The following is a 16524-nucleotide window of genomic DNA, read 5'->3' on the forward strand; positions in this document are numbered from 1 at the left end:
ATCACATTTAACTTCACTTTGACTGCAAAAATATGGGAGACTGAAAAAGAATGATTTTAGGAAGTCAACATTAAATATTTTTCCCCTGTGGATTCCACACAAAGGAGTAACGCTGAACTGAACTTTTTTTTCCTGCAGTCTTTTACGTAATACCATGAATCCAGTTCCCTTCCCTGACAATTAAACATAAACTCAGCCTTGAAGATGCCTTATCACACCTTCACAAGACCAGAGGGCAAGGGAGGGGGTTGGAAGGGGTTAATCATTCTTCTTCTCCCCCTCTGGTTTATCTGTGATGGCAGCGGTTGTGTCGGCAGCTGCTGGCTGGGCTGGGCTGTCCTTGCTTTGCTGCACTCCACTGGTCCCGAACTCATTCACACGGTTGGGATCCACTCTATAAATCCAGCGCTGGTACAGATAGATGAAGAACACCACATCTGTGGAGAAATGGTGGGACATCCAATTAATACTACATATTGTTTAACATAACACTAAACTGAAGCAATCATATTGAGAAATCCAAAGTGTCAGAGGGAAACTTATAAGCACGCACCATCTCTGAGACAACCTATTCTGTACATCATTGGCATCTTGATGACGAAGGCAAACAAGTCATCTATAAAGGTATTCAGGGCCTTGTAGGTGAGCATCCTCCAGGGAAGATGGGCCACTGACTTCATCTTGTAGTTGATGAAGAGCTGCGGTGTCATGGTGATGAACCCTTTAGGAAAAACAAAGCATTTATCATTTGAATTATAGGTAAGTTGAATTTTTACAGTTGGACATTTCATAAGAACTAATGAAAAATATTTATGTGTGAAACAAATGTAAAATCAGTGGGATGCCTGAACAACTAGTCAGTCTTGAGGACTAGAACTAAAGGACTTGAGGAAATAACTAAACCACTTTTTAATGTCACATGCCAACAGAAAAATGCAATGCTCCTGATGGGAGTATAGCTTTAATGGCTGCGCTCAAATATATTCAAAATAATAAAATAATTTTTGCCACTTTTAATTTCTAAAAGTTCAATCAAAACACGAGGGACCAAACAGAGTTACAAACTAAATTTCTGGTAGCTGTAACAGTAGAGCATAGCATTAGTGACACCAAGGTCATGGGGTTTGATTCCCAGGGAAAGCATGAACTGATAAAAACTTGTATCTTGAACGTAATACAAGTCACTTTGGATAAAACAGGGTTTCTGCAGCTTTTATGAAGGTAAGTTCTTGCACAATATATTTTTCAAAAGCAAATAAATGTCTAAAGATACATTTACTTGAAGCAAAATGACAGGACAACGTGTTTTCTGTCAAATTGATTACAATGAGTTTATGATTAAACAAGAACATATACTGTATCTACAAGGGTTGTGCCGATAGGCGATACTATCGTGTATCGACGATCGTCAGAGATATCGACATAAGCAGATTTCTCTGTCGATAATCAAGATGATATTAGGCTCATTTTCCTATTAATGTATTAGATTATAATAATAATAACTATTATTTTTATTAGGCTGCTTATTATAATTCGGCTATCAAACTGCCCAGTTATTTCACTTCAGCACCGCATTTCACACACACACACACACACACACAAGCGCGCGCGTGAGCGCAGGAGGACTAGATCCTGTATAGTCACTGAAATTGTCTGCTCTGACTCGGATAACTCATAAATCCATGAAATGAAAGAGATAGAAAACGACGAGTTGGTGTCCCACACATTTAATGGCTGGTATACGGCAACGCGCTCTTCTCATACATGATGAGAGATTAACTCTTTCTTGGTGTCACAAATAAAGTAAAGACAAAATAATTAACAAGGCGGCAGAGCGAATTTATCATCCATAGTGGTTCTCACGTAGTCCTTCTCTTAAAGACTGATCACTTAACTTATAACACGCACTATGTGGGGATGACTTAGGAGTACGTGAGAACCACTATGGATAATAAATTCAATCTGCCGCCTAGTTATTATTTTCATGCACTCCGCACTATAATATGATGCATACAAAATACATAGTTTCGGCCGTTACAAAGTCTCCATCCACAAACAGACGTACATGGTCTGCAGATAAAAGGTATTTCATTGAACTTTAACAAGTAATCTGAACGGCCTTTATATGTGTAATATTTTAAACGAGCCCTCACTAACTGAGTTTAATGCCACACGTCATGAGGTGCGTGATCCGGAGCGCTGTATGACTGATGCATCAGTTCAATTCAACTTTACTCCAAATATATCAACTTACCAGTTTTAAATACTTTATATTTAACGTGTTCGTTTATGCCCAATAGTGGTGTTAAACTGCTGGACTCTAAATGAAATCTACTATTGATTTTCACCGTTGACTGATTTTACAGAACATTTAGACTGATAACTTCCATGCGCAGATACGGACGCGCGATATGACAGTTGCGTCCGACTATGTATGAACTAGCCGTTTTAAATACAGTATTTTTATATTTAACGTTAGTTTATCAGTATGTTTGAAAGTATATTTTTTCGATTATTGGTGATTCCATAGGCCTCTCTCGCGCACCTGCGCCATTTTAAACACTCAATAGTTATGATTTGACAAGGACAAAGAGTCTCTCTCTAGCTCCACCCATCCACGATAATATCGTGTATCGTCGATCTCACAGGCTGACGATATGACGATCTGAAAAATGACCATATTGCCCAACACTAGTATCTACCAGTGGACTTCATTTTGCAACTTATGTACAGTTAATTTATCTTAAATTTAAGGATGTTTAGATAATTGTACTGCAAAGCAAGACAAAAGTATATTACATTTTAGCAATGCATGCAACATTTAATGCCAAAAATGTATGAATTTAAGACCCTCTGTTCTGATTTAAGCAAGGGTGAATTAAGATGTATGACCCACAGAAATCCTGATAAAAGCATCTGCCAACTGCATAAATGTAAAGTACAAACTAACTCGGAACATGGCAAAAAGCTACATCTGAGGATTAAGACAAAAAGTTTTCCTGTTAATTTCACTTTGAAACCCATTAAATATGAATGTGTGTCAACATGCATTCACACCCCTCAGGCTAACGAGTGGATTTCACACACGACAGCACGGTCTCTTATTCGATTTACAGAGCTGTAGAAAATCCTTTGGGCCTTGAAGGTGAAAAAGTGGAATTCCCCTTTGTGACTTTTTCCTCAAGCATCTAGTCACACAAATTGCCACAGACTGAGCATTTTTGTGATTATCAGAAATGCAGTTGAATGCAGCCATTAGAAAAGTAAAGTTATACTTACCGAAGGTTAACAAGAACCCATAAAGCATACTGAGCACCCAAGAGTACCAGCCTTTATGTTCCACATATAATAAGCTATAAACTGCATAGCACCCAAAGAGAGGGTACAACAGCCAAGACAGGTACTTAAACGCCATCTAGGGGGGAAAAGCAAAACAGACATTAATCATAACACTGGTATAAATTATGTATATTTGATGAATCGCCTCTAAACTGCAGCTGATAGATCTCTTACGTCATCATAGATTTTGGTTGAAGACTGCACATATGTGGACTTGTCTTTGAATGTCAATCGTGGGAAAATTCCAGCAATCCTATTCTCTCTGTCCAGCTAGGAAAAGAAAACAAGAATCAAAATCCAGATCCAAGAATTCAAGCCTAGCCGTTTAATTGAAGCGATTCAAAATGCCTGGCGGCGGCATCAACTCACCCTGACATCCATGACTTTGGTAATCTTCCAGAAGTCGATGAGCAGACCGATGAATACGCTGACCTGGACGACAAAGTTGGTCTCATTGTCCAGGATATAGAGCAGCACTACCAGAGACTGGAACACCCCGAATATGATGGAGCGCACAGACAGCCCCTCCAGAGACTGACGGCTGTTCCAGAACTGGATATCTGCAGAGAAATTGATATGAACCCACAAGTCTCAATCGATTACCACACACATACATCAGCATTCATTTACCATTCTTGAAGGCCAAGAACTCAAAAATGCTGTGGACGATGGAAACAACAATAGTCACTCCCAGGAGGTAGGGGTTGGTCTCAAGCAGAGCCACCTGTTGAGACAACAAGCAAGATACTATAAAGCCATTTCTCAAAGAAGTTACTCTGCTTGTAGTTTTAACATTACATCATCTTATTAACATTCATGATCCAGGCTGAGAAGATGATCTGCTTATTGGGACTCTTTCATGTCTGAACTGAAAATACAGGAGCAAACTATTTAAACATATTGCACATTCAAGCTTTTAAAAACTGACAGTGTGCACTATAGCCTCTGGGTACACTGAGTCCTGGACACCAATATTTAATTAATTCATATTTCATGAAAGATGAATTACCGACTAGTGACTTTTTGATAGTATTCCAGCACACTAGGTGTGTATATTAGCAGCAGTTTTGGCATCAGATACAGGGTCTGGACCCGGAAATGGTAATGCATTACGACAACCAATCAGCTGATTCCAAATGCTTCCAATAGCCAAAATGAATTTTATTTCTGCATTTTACCACAATAGCCAAAACCATAATTATAATAATTATTATTTTATCAATATGCTAAATATTCTAATCTTATTATAATAATGATTTTTTTTTTGTTTCATTTTTCCATTGTGATCTAAATGGTCCAAATCAACCATTTTAATTAAATTATTAAATAATTGTGATTTAATGGGTTTTAACAGTGGGGTACTATTCTTTTGACACCAACCAAATTGTGTCATGTATCTATACTTACAAAAATAAAACAAATTATTTGTACAAATTATCCAATTATCAATCAATTCAAATAAGATTTCATTTTTATATTTGACATTTGTGAAAAATCAAAATCAGGTTCACATTTTCTACATTCCAATATCCATAAACATACAGCTATAAACATATCTGGTAAAGAAACTTGGATCTTTAAAACAATTAAAAATATTCTCTTGAAGTGCAGAACAGACCTTCACAGAATCCTGATCATCATCTGACTGCTCGTAAGTGTCCTCTCCCAGGAAGTTCCAGGGGGAGCGGGCATTCTGGGCGGCATATAACTGCCAGCGCCACAAGGAGAGGGGGCAGTAGGTGAGCCGGAGGGGCAGATTCTGCAGGGTCTCGTTTATAGGGTGGTGGTCCTTCTGCAGGTTCCAGTAGTCATTGAAATAAACAATTGGATAGTAGTCTCCACTCACTGCATCAAACTTTACATCTGAGAGGAAAAGAAGTGCTCAGGTTAACCAGAGGCGATTCTGGATTCATCTACGGCCCAATAAATTGTTTCAATAATATAAGGAAGTTTAGCACCAAAAAAACCTACGCTGGTCAAGAGGTGGGGGAACAGACCCTTTCACCCAAGCTGTGTGATCGTCCACCATGTTGATGGTGAGATTGGGATGCCAATGGGATATAATCTCCACAGGCCCATGACTCTCAGCCCGCTGAGAAATTACAAACAGAACTTTAGAAACTTCACAGCATACATGTCAATCACTGATAAGGCAATCCCAGCGCTGAAAAATATGGTGGTAGACAAGCCAAGAGCAATCTCGATTTGCTTATTTTGAGACAAATCTCATTAAAACATACCTTGATAATTTCTGGATCAGCTTCAGTTTCTCCCGTCAACAGGTTCTTGGTCTTGAGGAACTTCCTCCTCTTGTACTTGTTGAGCACTGTTGAAGAGGGAGTATGTGAAAACGAGTTCTAGGCTTTAAAGAGGGTTCACCCATGCACTGATACTGTGTTATTTAAGCCTTTTGATAGTCAAACGTGTCAGCAGCAAAAACACAAGTGTAACAGAGGTGAGTGAGAGATCAAGAAACGCAAGTAACTTAAGCAACAACTGGACACACTCACTCCGAGTGGCATGGACCGTGGATAGCCTGCGGTACTGGCCCTTGCGTTTGGGGTCTGGGTGGAAGCCACTCTTGGTGAAGTAAATGTGGATGTATATAGAGCCGTTCTGCTTCACACTCTGTACAAACAAACATATAAGCAAATCATGCCAAAAAAAAAAAAAAAGCGTATTCTTGGATTTCGACACTGCCACTAAACATGTACGATCAAAAATCAATGTTCCTTTTTAAACAACCATGCAAGTCTCAGATTTAATCCGTTCATAATTCTAGAAAGCATTTGCGTCTCACCTCAGAGATGTCCAGCTCTTGGTAATGCTCGAAGCAGCCATCCCCCGACTCCCCTGTGGTCCAATCTCCATAAACCAGATCTTCCTGGTACCAGAACAGGGCTTCTGTATTGTTAAAATCTGTAAATATCTCATTCTCAGAGATATATACATATAAATCCTGTGAAAAGACAGGTAATAATTACCAAAACAGCTACAAACCAGAGAATTTGGTTATACGCTTCACTGTGTTTACGGATTTTCAGTTTTTTTTTGTTGTTTTTTTTTTTTTATTAAACTGTGTAAGTTATTTTTTATTAGGCCTATATCATGGTATATTTTTATTTGTTTTGTTAAAGGGGTCATCGTTTGGGGCGGAGTCAGCAGAGCTCATTAACATTTAAAGGAAAATGTTACAAAACTACTTGCTCTGAAAGAACTGTTTTTGAACAGGGTGAAAAAGGTCTTTTTTTACACTACCATTGAGAAATTTTAACCAAACTATGAAACAGACTTTTCATTAAGACCCTAAAGAATCATATCAACTTGTGGAAAATGGGCATCCGATGACCCCTTTAATATAGTTCTATGTTTCATAAAGCCTGAAAAGAGAGTTTGGCATTTTATTGTTCTGTTGTCGTCCGTTCAAGCAATTGACTTGGAAGTAAAATGTGCACAAGCATTTATAAGCTATTAATAAGTGAAGGAAAAGAGGGAAAAGTCCAATGAACACAAGACCCCACCACCAGCCCTGCTGATACCGGTATTAGGGATGTTGTTACACGTTGATTAACCGGTGGGAAAATTTCATCACTGTCACAACCCTAGTCTTGATTATGAATACCATAAGGGTGTCCTTGGGGAAGAGGTTTCGGCTGGGCAGTCGTGGAGCTCCAGCAGGAGTGTTAGGATCTGGAGTTGATGGACCACTGCGGAACCAGCTGCTTATAGCCCAGATGATAAAAATCCTGGATGATACATAAACACAATAGCAGACTCGCATTAGACTTCAGTACTATGATGTTCTGAAAGCGTAATCCCCAAACTCATGATGCAATACTGTTGCCATACACTATCATCAATGATATGAAACAGATTTGAGTTTTTTGTGTGTGTGAAATACAGCATCTAGCACCCCACCTTAAATAAGAGTTAATTTATAAAAACATCACTGGAGAAGGTAAATACTGTAATTGTGACAAACTTTATGCATTGCATGTATAGATTTTAACACAAGTTAACATAAACCCCCCTGACATCAATTAAAGCACCCGGAACAGCTCAGGAGTTCAGTTGCTTTCCTCTCACGGGATATCTGTTTAGTAATACAGCTCCCTCAGGGCTCATGCTGGGGTTGTAACAATATCAAAACTTCAGTAGGCAATTCCAGTCAAAGTTGACAATTCTCAAACCTAGTTTGATGCTACAGAAACCCCGAAGATGTCATTAATAATTGTTACCAAATATACTATTCAAATGCATAGGAAAACAGCACACCTAGCTTAAACACTACCATATGATCTATTGAAAGTACCAAGCACATCACAGAGTTTTACAACGGTCAAAAACAAATCACCTCCGGCAAATAAAGAACAAAATTCAGGGAGTTCTTGAAGTACATATTAAGACAGGAAAAAAAACAATTATGATGTTTGATTAAACATTTAAATGCACATCATTAAGGACTCACCTGAAGAGGACACCTTTGATCACCTGCCAGGCATTGGGCTGCTGCTGTTGTTGTTGGGGGTCCTCTGCAGTCGCATCTGTCAGAGCTACCTGACCTGAGGCAGCTGTCCCATTACTGCTCACCTGCACAGATAATTTGTGATTTACTATATATAAAGATTTAGTATTCATTGTGATATAAAGATCGAACAGGTCAGTTTCAGAGCTCTGATCCTTGATTTGTTTTTAACCCCAAGTTGATAGTTTTATCTTTCTGCTTTAGATTTAGATGTTTGATTGAGTTGATATAACTGATAATTAACGAAGCAGAAAAAAAAGAAAGCCAAATATTGCAATTATATATGTACATGATTGCAATTATTTTCAATAACCAAGACTGACTTCAACTAAATGAAGGATGTCAACTAAAAACCTTCACTGACAAAAAAAAGGGAAATAAAGTGCTCACAAAACCACTGATATTTTATTGCTAAAAGTCATATTTATAAAAACAGATCTAAAAACCACCAAGTGAAGAATTTATTTATTTATTTTAAACTAATCACTCCTCAGAGAGACAGATGAGACAAATGAGGCATATGAGAATGTCTGATAGAAGCCTGCCATTTACTCAATCTAAAGAAAACAAAACTTGACTAGTTTCACCTACAACCTGGAAACAAAGATAATCTGATTACCATATATTTATTTTCACAAGATCATAAAGAGACTATTGGAGTTTTCATCTAGCACTGTACCTGTTCTAGTTCGTTTATGTTTGTTTAATTGGTAATCAGCTAAATTAAATTTGCCAGGCCTATCACCAAGTTCAGGGATGGGATCAAATCATAAGGCCAAAAGCATATAGAATACAGAAACATGCCAACAAACTAATAAATTGTGGTACGAAGTAAGGCTGCGGGATTATGACAAAAATCATAATTCTAAATTATTCTTGGCATTGTTATTAATTGTGATTATTAGCTAATTACAATTATCACAATTTACTCTGAATGATGCTTATATACCACTGTTTGAATAAACTGCATGCTATATTTTTATATGAAAATAAGCTGAAAACACTTTAACTGAAAAACTTGTATTGCTTTTTATAGTCTTAAGCCTGAAATGTCAACTATACATTGGACTGGTTTCTTTAAATAATAAAAAAGTTAAAATATGAAAGTTATTATAATGTTATACTAAAACTGAAAATTAAACCAATGGAAAACCCTTTAAAATAACCTTTAGCAAGAAAAAACACTAAAGCATGCAGAATAACATAAGTGGACTTTTAACAATTAATTGCCACTTTGAACGATTTCATAATTGTAGCATCTGTATCTGTAATCACAATTAGAAATTCAATTAATTGTACAGCCCTAGTACGAAGGCAACAACATGCATAATCAACCTTTGGTTGCTATCACTGTTTGTGTTTATGCACTGGAGTATATTGTCCTAAAAACCGGTATTAGTGAGTCTTGAACTTACTGTTTAAACCTCAAACAGTGAATGTGGGTAGTCAATCACTGCCAATCCTAATTCTGAATATGAGGTACCCCAGGGCTCTGTCCTGAAGACCTCTATTGTTTACCATATGCACCCAAAACAAAAATCCATTGTAGCTTTCTGATGAAGCGGCTGAGGTCAACCCAATCCCAGGTAATGGAAAGACCTATCTGGAAAACGTGGAGAACCTGACGCTTTTTGCTCATGGTAATAAAGGACATCAGAACAGTTTTCTGTATTTTCCATAAAATTAACAAGCGTGAGATTTCAAAAGAAATACTGAGAAACTTATCCACTCGTTTACATTTGGTAGCCCACATCTGTTTAGAAAACAACAACAGAAACACGGCTGCAATAAATCTCTATATGAAAGCAAATCTCCAGTTAACAGGACTGATCACCCCTGACCTAAACCAATTACCCAAAGAGCTGACTGCACACAACACGCTACAGTCATTACAAAACGTCTCACCACCACTTACAGTTCCTCTATCTACACCAAGACACGTGCTATTTTGTCACAATAAGGTCTAACTGGCGGATTAATGACCAGGGTGGCACAATACTGCCATCTCTAAACTGCTTTGACATGTGAAGCTAACAGAGGAGCGAAGCAGCTAGTTAGCCAGCATGCTAACACTGATAAACTCACAGACATCAGCTCATAACACTACGTAGATCAATATAAGAACAGCCGTCTATAACATGTGCTTTTTCTCAAAGCCCCATCAGCTGTCTACCAGGGTTTAAGGACATCACACGCGCATTTAAAAATGATGATGTCCAAAAAAAAAACAGTTAACTAGGCTTTGAAATACAGCCTGTGAAATAGATTGATGGTATAAACCACTGGCCTATATATATATATATATATATATATATATATATATATATACGTTCTCTGTCGTAGATCAGTGGTATAAACTGAGATCTGTTTTGTAAAAATGGCATGTGCCGGTAAAAATGAGCCCAACAATCTGACAGACCCTTCGTGACTCAGGTAGCATTTCTGCCCCAAAGCCAGCTGAATTAAAGGGGTCGCTGATTCAGACCGGCAATCTGGTTTCTTTCTTAAAATTGACACGAAACAAGTATTTGCTTTCGTGAACGTGTGGACTAACTGTTATATTAAAGCTGTCCGTTGACACGTCTATTCTTACCTCTCCGTTGCTCACGGACGGCTGCTGTGCTGCTTGAGTCTCCTGCGCCGCCATCTTACCTGTCTCTATCGCACACTGATGTGGTTCAGTGTGGTGGTTTTGTAATCTGATATATCGCGAGATTTTCTGTTTCAAACAGCTCGTCTTTAAAGAACCGTTTCAAAAACGCTGAAACGTTTTTTTATAGATGTTTTTTTAATTTATTTTTAAATTATTATTTAGTTTACATTTGCATCCCTTTATTTTTGAATAGCGATGTGATATTAAACAAATTAAGTCAGTTTATATGGAAACAGCGAGCCGAAGCAAACGAGAAAAGCGCTGTTTTTGTGAATGAGGGTGAGGAAATGATGACAAAATTAAATGTTAGCATTCCTGCTAAAAATCAATGCTTCACTGTCAAGTGCATTTTATTTGCATTATGAACTTGATGTGCATTAAATTCAGTGGGCCTAATGTCTATCATTATTTGAGTCTTCCCCTGTTTTATTCATTTATTTACTCCGATTGAAGGCCCTATAACGAAGCAAACCATTCACGGGCAACTTGTCGGCTAGATGGGCTGTATTTGTCAAGGGCCAAATTGTAATCCCAGTCCAGCCCTGCATGCATGCAATACATTATTGGCGTTTCAATATAGCTAGTATTAATAATAATAATAATAATAATAATAATAAGAAGAAGATTAATCTTAAATAATAGATTGTTTAATTAGGCTATGTTGGCTTGACAAAGCATTACAAGTATTAGGCTATAAAAATAACATTAAAAATAAAAACATTCTGTGCCAATTACTCATCTTTTTTTACACTTCAGAATAAAAACTGCACACAAATCTAAATCCTTCTTTAGTTCGACTTTAATACAATGTCACAATGTTTTTCCAGAGGCACGAATAGATCAAATTATAGTCTCAAAACCGTTATGACTGAATCTCACACGTAAGTTTCGTTTTTGGGAAACAGAGAGATTTATAGCCTATATTAGCTTCTGGCCTGTTTACGCTCATTCACATCCCTGACAGAAACAGGACAATAGGACACAAATGCGAGATGGACAGAAGTAACTGGTAAGAAACGTCTTTATAGCAGTAGAAGACTACGTGATATTCTGAGGAAATCTGTGTTTAATTCTTTTATGAATAAAAGAGGTTTATCGATATAAACGTCGAGGGGAATGGATATATAATCATGAAAACAATTTATTTGCCATTTGCTTCTTCTTCCGAATATTCATGCTAAAGGATTGTTATCAGATATATTCTGGTTTTGCAGGTTTGCTTTTAGGCTGAGGTCTAGATTGAGTGTAAGTTTCGTTTCACCAGTCATTTTCAAAGCAGCTGCTGCTCCAGGAATCTGAAACTGGGCGCAAATCGCGTTCAAACGCATGCGGAGCGTATGGCAAGCCGAATTAGCGTTAAAATGCCCCTATTGTGCCATTTCGAATATCGCCTTTCATGCAGTGTGTAATGTAGCTGTCTGTGAATGTAAACTATATGCAAAATTATAAGCCCGACAGTGGACGGTAAATAAAGTTATTATCTCTTTTAAAAAATAGAATCTACTCAAATCAACTAAAGGAGTTGCCAGGAAATTTGAATCCCACTTCTGTGATGGCTAAATGTCACTTGGCAATACATTGCATAATGCCTGCCTATGTTCTATGTTGTGCGGCCTCAAACAACTTGACCCGCTCTGAAATAGCATTTCTGTGTGTTATAATCATGTTGAGAAGACACCGCGTCCTTGCCTGACTACATCAGACTTTGTATTTCCGCTCAATTTCAGTTTGCTTCTGTACACTGTCTGAGATAGCAAACCATCTCCAAGTTTTCCTCCGGCTCCAAACCAGCCGGCCAATCAACGAACAGAGGGCGGGCTGAAAGCCGTGACGTAGACGCTAAGCGCCGAATTTAGGATTGTAGTTTAGGTTAGGGAAATCGAAAACGACAGCGAATATGAAGACATGGGATGCTATTCACTCTGTTGTGGAGAATATTCCCGGCATTTGCAAACTGAAGCCCGAACAAGAAGAGTGTTTGTTTCACATTTTGAATGGATGTGATGTCATGGCCCTATTCCCGACAGGTTTTGCTAAAAGGTTTTGGGAAAAGTTTAATTTATCAACTGTTACCGATCGTTAGCGAGAAACTGGGGAGGCCAAAGTCCGGCAAGGTGATAATTGTGATTTTGTTTTTCGCAGCATTCCTGTGTTTACAGTGAAAGTTCGAGGCTTACGGGTAACAATGATTTTAAACTTCAGACAAGAACCCCCCCCCCCCACGAGAAAGTAAACGCTTGTCAATTATGCCCTTCCAGACTCTGTCTACGAAGCAAAGCAAAGTTGCAAAGTTTGGTATTACCAGACTAACTGTGTCCTTCAATGTGAAAGTAAATTTGTTTTATTTTCACTTCCAAATGATGAGGCTCCAAAGAATCACTGGTTGACCTTCATTATTTCCAAAGATCACAGCAGCACAATCCTAATCTTTTTCGTGTTCCCGTCTTTTTACTGATGACTGCTTCTATAATCTCAGGGAGTTCAAGGATTAACAAAACACTTGCTCTTGAGAGATGGATCAATTCTGTGCCCGGTTTATTTGGACCAGATTGCTCCACCGAATCACAACATGCAAGCATCATAAATAATATTTGTTTATATTTTCTATCAATCGTTCAAAGTACATTTTATTCTTCATAAAAGAGGCATCTAATGCTCAGCAAATGCAGAAACATATCATACTAATACCTGTCGTACTTTGTCGCAGTAGAGGTTTTTCAACTACAGCAAACTTATTATTCTGACATTTGATTATTCTAGTTAACTCTTTACTTTATATTTACTCTTTCATTAGGAATCTATGTCACTCAGGGTGAATCATGCCGGCCAATATATATATGTACCCCACGATCACAAACTTTCTAGTCTGATCATTAGTCAGAGGTTATGACTAACTATTTAATAGACCGCCTCATGCTTGTCATTCTTTAAATAGTGGTTTATTATGAGTCAGGTAAGCATTATGCCAATTGCAAAGCCAATTCAAAGATATCAAATCAATACAAGACATCAAATTCTCATAGATGAATCTAAGAATAAAAGATTAATTCCTGACTTTTGGAAAAATACATAATATGAAGTGTGTGGACGCACTTCATGCTATGGGCTCATTCTTGCTACAGAAGGCCCTGATCCTTTTGCTGCAATCCTTTAAATACAAAAACATAATAAAACATCCCCCACATGGAGGCATCTACAAACAATTGGAATTTGCATTGACCAAGGTCCCAGACCAGGGTAGTTTACACCTCAAAGGGAACAGAATGTAATTTACATGGAAGACCCTGAAAAAAGGGCACTCCCATTACAGTAAACAAAATATATTAGGATCTTTTAGTCTACTTTTGTAAGATTGAGACCATTGTACCACTCACCCTGAGACTATTCAAACGATACCAGACATGACTGAAAATATTACTTGCGTTCATGTAGAACAGGGGTGTCAAACTCATTTAAGGTTGAGGGCCGGATCGGAGAAAGTGTCCCCTTGTGCGGGCCGAATTACCTTTTTGTTAAACTCTAGTTTGATTACAATTACATTAATAATATATATATATATATATATATATATATATATATTAATACATACATACATATATACATATTTTAAGATGATGCTAGGTTATTTTAGGGGTGTGCAATATTGACACAAAATGACTTTTGACATATATATATATATATATATATATATAAAACCATATTTTGCAGAGTGTGTTTTGAGATGGTTTAAGCCTGACATGGAAAAATAAATGACACTAAAGCCACCACTTGGTGGCAGCAAATCTCTGTCTTTATGAGTGATCAACTGACTCATTCAAAACGGCTGATTCATTTAGAAAGGAAGTTAGTGATTGTCTTTATGAATGGGTTACTGAATCAAAATAGATTCAAATGCTTTGTTCAAAAACAAAGATTAATTCAGTAACAAAATACTTAGTGCTGCACGGAGACACAATTGGTCTTACTTTGACCTTGTTTAAAAACTTTTCCTTGGCGAAACAGAGATAGACAGCATTGTGACTAATATAACACACTTAATACTAGCATCTTTTTAGTTGAGCGATTGTATAAAAGCGATCGCGCTGACATTCGGGAAAGCAACACTCTTGTTATAGTTAGATATTACTTAACGATCATGACATAAATATTAAAAACAATACAGGGCATTTTTGCCTCATATCTTGAATTATATTGTAACCTGATAGCCTTCATCCGACACTGAAAAACTCTCACAATGTTTTTTTTTTTTTTTTTGCAAAGTTACAAAATGTCAGTTCGCACATCATTAAAACAACAGTTAGGATATTAGTACACGATAAATATTGCACACTTCTTGCTCCTTTAATTTCTCCATACGAAGCTGTCCAGTGCATCACAGTGTAACTTAATATTAGCCACGAGTTGTGATTAAACTTACATGTTGGCGTTGAGATAATAATACCTTTTTTCCATCTTTCCTTAAATGCCTGTCCATCGTTCCAGGCAAAATGTCTTCTTTTAGACATGTTTAAAATCACAAGAAAATTGCCACACAAGCATCAGTTACAACGCAGCTATCGTCATATCCTCATGCTGCTCGAGATTCTGGCACCGCTTTAAAATGCGCATGTTAAGTGTCCAGACTCCCGAGCCGTAATATCAACGTAAATAAATAAGTAATTTGTTCCTCTTTAAATTAAAAATAAAATGTTGTAGCGAACACACTTTATTTAATTTTCAAACTGATGTTTAATTTATTATTTTATATTATTGTTGAAATCCTCCTGCGGGCCGGATTGGACACCTCTGTGGGACGTGTTTGGCCCGCGGGTCGTATGTTTGACACCCCTGATGTAGAACATTACACTATTGACCATTCTGAGTGAACTGAGTGGAGGGAGGATTGGTAAGGAAGGCGATGAGAAGGAACTGATAACATATTGTGAGAGAAGTGTTTCCTGCACCTCTACTCTGTGGGGTCTCAAAGATGCCTGTGTATGTTTGTATTGCCTGTTTCTCAGGAGATCAAAGTTCTGAGTTTCTTTTATCCTTACAGCACGACAACTTCAAACCACTTCAGTGAAAATGTGGAAATGAGTCAGGGGGACAGTACAAAAAGAAGAAAAATGTATTGAGTTTAAACTTGAATTACAACATTACCTCAAGTTCGCTCTGTAGAACTGGAAGTCCATAAAGTCCTCTTTTGCCCAGCCATGACTTGCTCCACACGTCATCTTCATTTATTTTATTTATTCTTTTTTTAATCATGGCATGTAATTAACAAAACTAAAGCTACATGTTGCTTTTGTTTGCTAGCTAACATTATAGTGAGAGAATGCGGGTCACAAAACTGATGACATAAAACTCCAGACAAGTCTTTTTGTGAACATCCGTTTTATTGTGTCATGGGGATCATGTTCCTATACTGTGACAAGCAACAATCACAAAGGACTATTAAAAATGGCACTGTGTGAGCCTGGCTTAAGAACTGCTTTGTATGAATCATTTACAAATCATTGAGAAATGCAGTGAAATTAAAACAAAGGGCTTTTTGACCTTGCATGGATGTAAACTTTGAGCCTCAAAACAATATTAGGAACTTTAAAAATGGCATAATATGGGCACTTTAAATAAACCCAGCATTGTTTGTTGTAATTGCATTTTATATATAAATATATATTTAATTGCAAAGCTTCGCACACTGTAAAAATTAATCACGGGTCTGGTGATTATTAAAAATAGTGTTTATATTTTATTAAAAGAAATTGTGGCTCTTATATAGAAAATTTTGAGAACTTTCCACTAACTGAACCAAGAGATTATGTCATATTTTTTAAGGAAACTAAAGCAGTTTTGAGGATCGTTTTGAGGAACTGATTAAGCTGAAAAAATTAAGAGTTGAAGGCTGCCTGTTTAATAGAATTAGCTCAATTTTACAGTTTTATTAACAGAATTGTTAGTTCCCAGCATGCTTTGCATATGGCTGGATATGGAGAGTAAATATTGAATTCAATTACTCTAATTCAGT

General features: G+C 37.2%; 2 protein-coding genes across 4 annotated transcripts in view; one reads left to right on the top strand and one right to left on the bottom strand.

Annotated features, from left to right (window-relative positions):
• LOC132122850 (putative lipid scramblase CLPTM1) overlaps window positions 1-10588 on the bottom strand; it is an 11330-nt gene extending 742 nt beyond the window's left edge. The window contains exons 1-14 of the mRNA XM_059533330.1: window positions 10458-10588; window positions 7808-7929; window positions 6962-7085; window positions 6140-6298; window positions 5850-5967; window positions 5580-5665; window positions 5311-5431; window positions 4958-5202; window positions 3970-4063; window positions 3709-3899; window positions 3514-3609; window positions 3280-3415; window positions 554-721; window positions 1-437 (exon numbers count right to left, since the gene is read on the bottom strand). The exon at window positions 1-437 is cut by the window's left edge and continues 742 nt beyond it. Coding sequence (XP_059389313.1) covers window positions 259-437; window positions 554-721; window positions 3280-3415; window positions 3514-3609; window positions 3709-3899; window positions 3970-4063; window positions 4958-5202; window positions 5311-5431; window positions 5580-5665; window positions 5850-5967; window positions 6140-6298; window positions 6962-7085; window positions 7808-7929; window positions 10458-10511 — 1893 coding nt within the window. The 5' untranslated portion in view covers window positions 10512-10588 and the 3' untranslated portion in view covers window positions 1-258. The remainder of the gene's footprint in view (window positions 438-553; window positions 722-3279; window positions 3416-3513; window positions 3610-3708; window positions 3900-3969; window positions 4064-4957; window positions 5203-5310; window positions 5432-5579; window positions 5666-5849; window positions 5968-6139; window positions 6299-6961; window positions 7086-7807; window positions 7930-10457) is intronic.
• LOC132122852 (uncharacterized) overlaps window positions 1-16524 on the top strand; it is a 29460-nt gene that overhangs the window by 9538 nt on the left and 3398 nt on the right. Inside the window, exon 1 of one of the 3 annotated variants that reach the window (XM_059533333.1) lies at window positions 11497-11526. The exons of the other annotated variants lie outside the window; for them this stretch is intronic. Coding sequence (XP_059389316.1) covers window positions 11510-11526 — 17 coding nt within the window. The 5' untranslated portion in view covers window positions 11497-11509. Of the gene's footprint in view, window positions 1-11496; window positions 11527-16524 lie in introns of those variants that run through there. 3 annotated transcript variants of the gene reach the window in all.

Source organism: Carassius carassius, chromosome 41, assembly GCF_963082965.1.
Source record: "Carassius carassius chromosome 41, fCarCar2.1, whole genome shotgun sequence".
In the NCBI taxonomy this organism is placed as follows: Eukaryota; Metazoa; Chordata; class Actinopteri; order Cypriniformes; family Cyprinidae; genus Carassius; species Carassius carassius.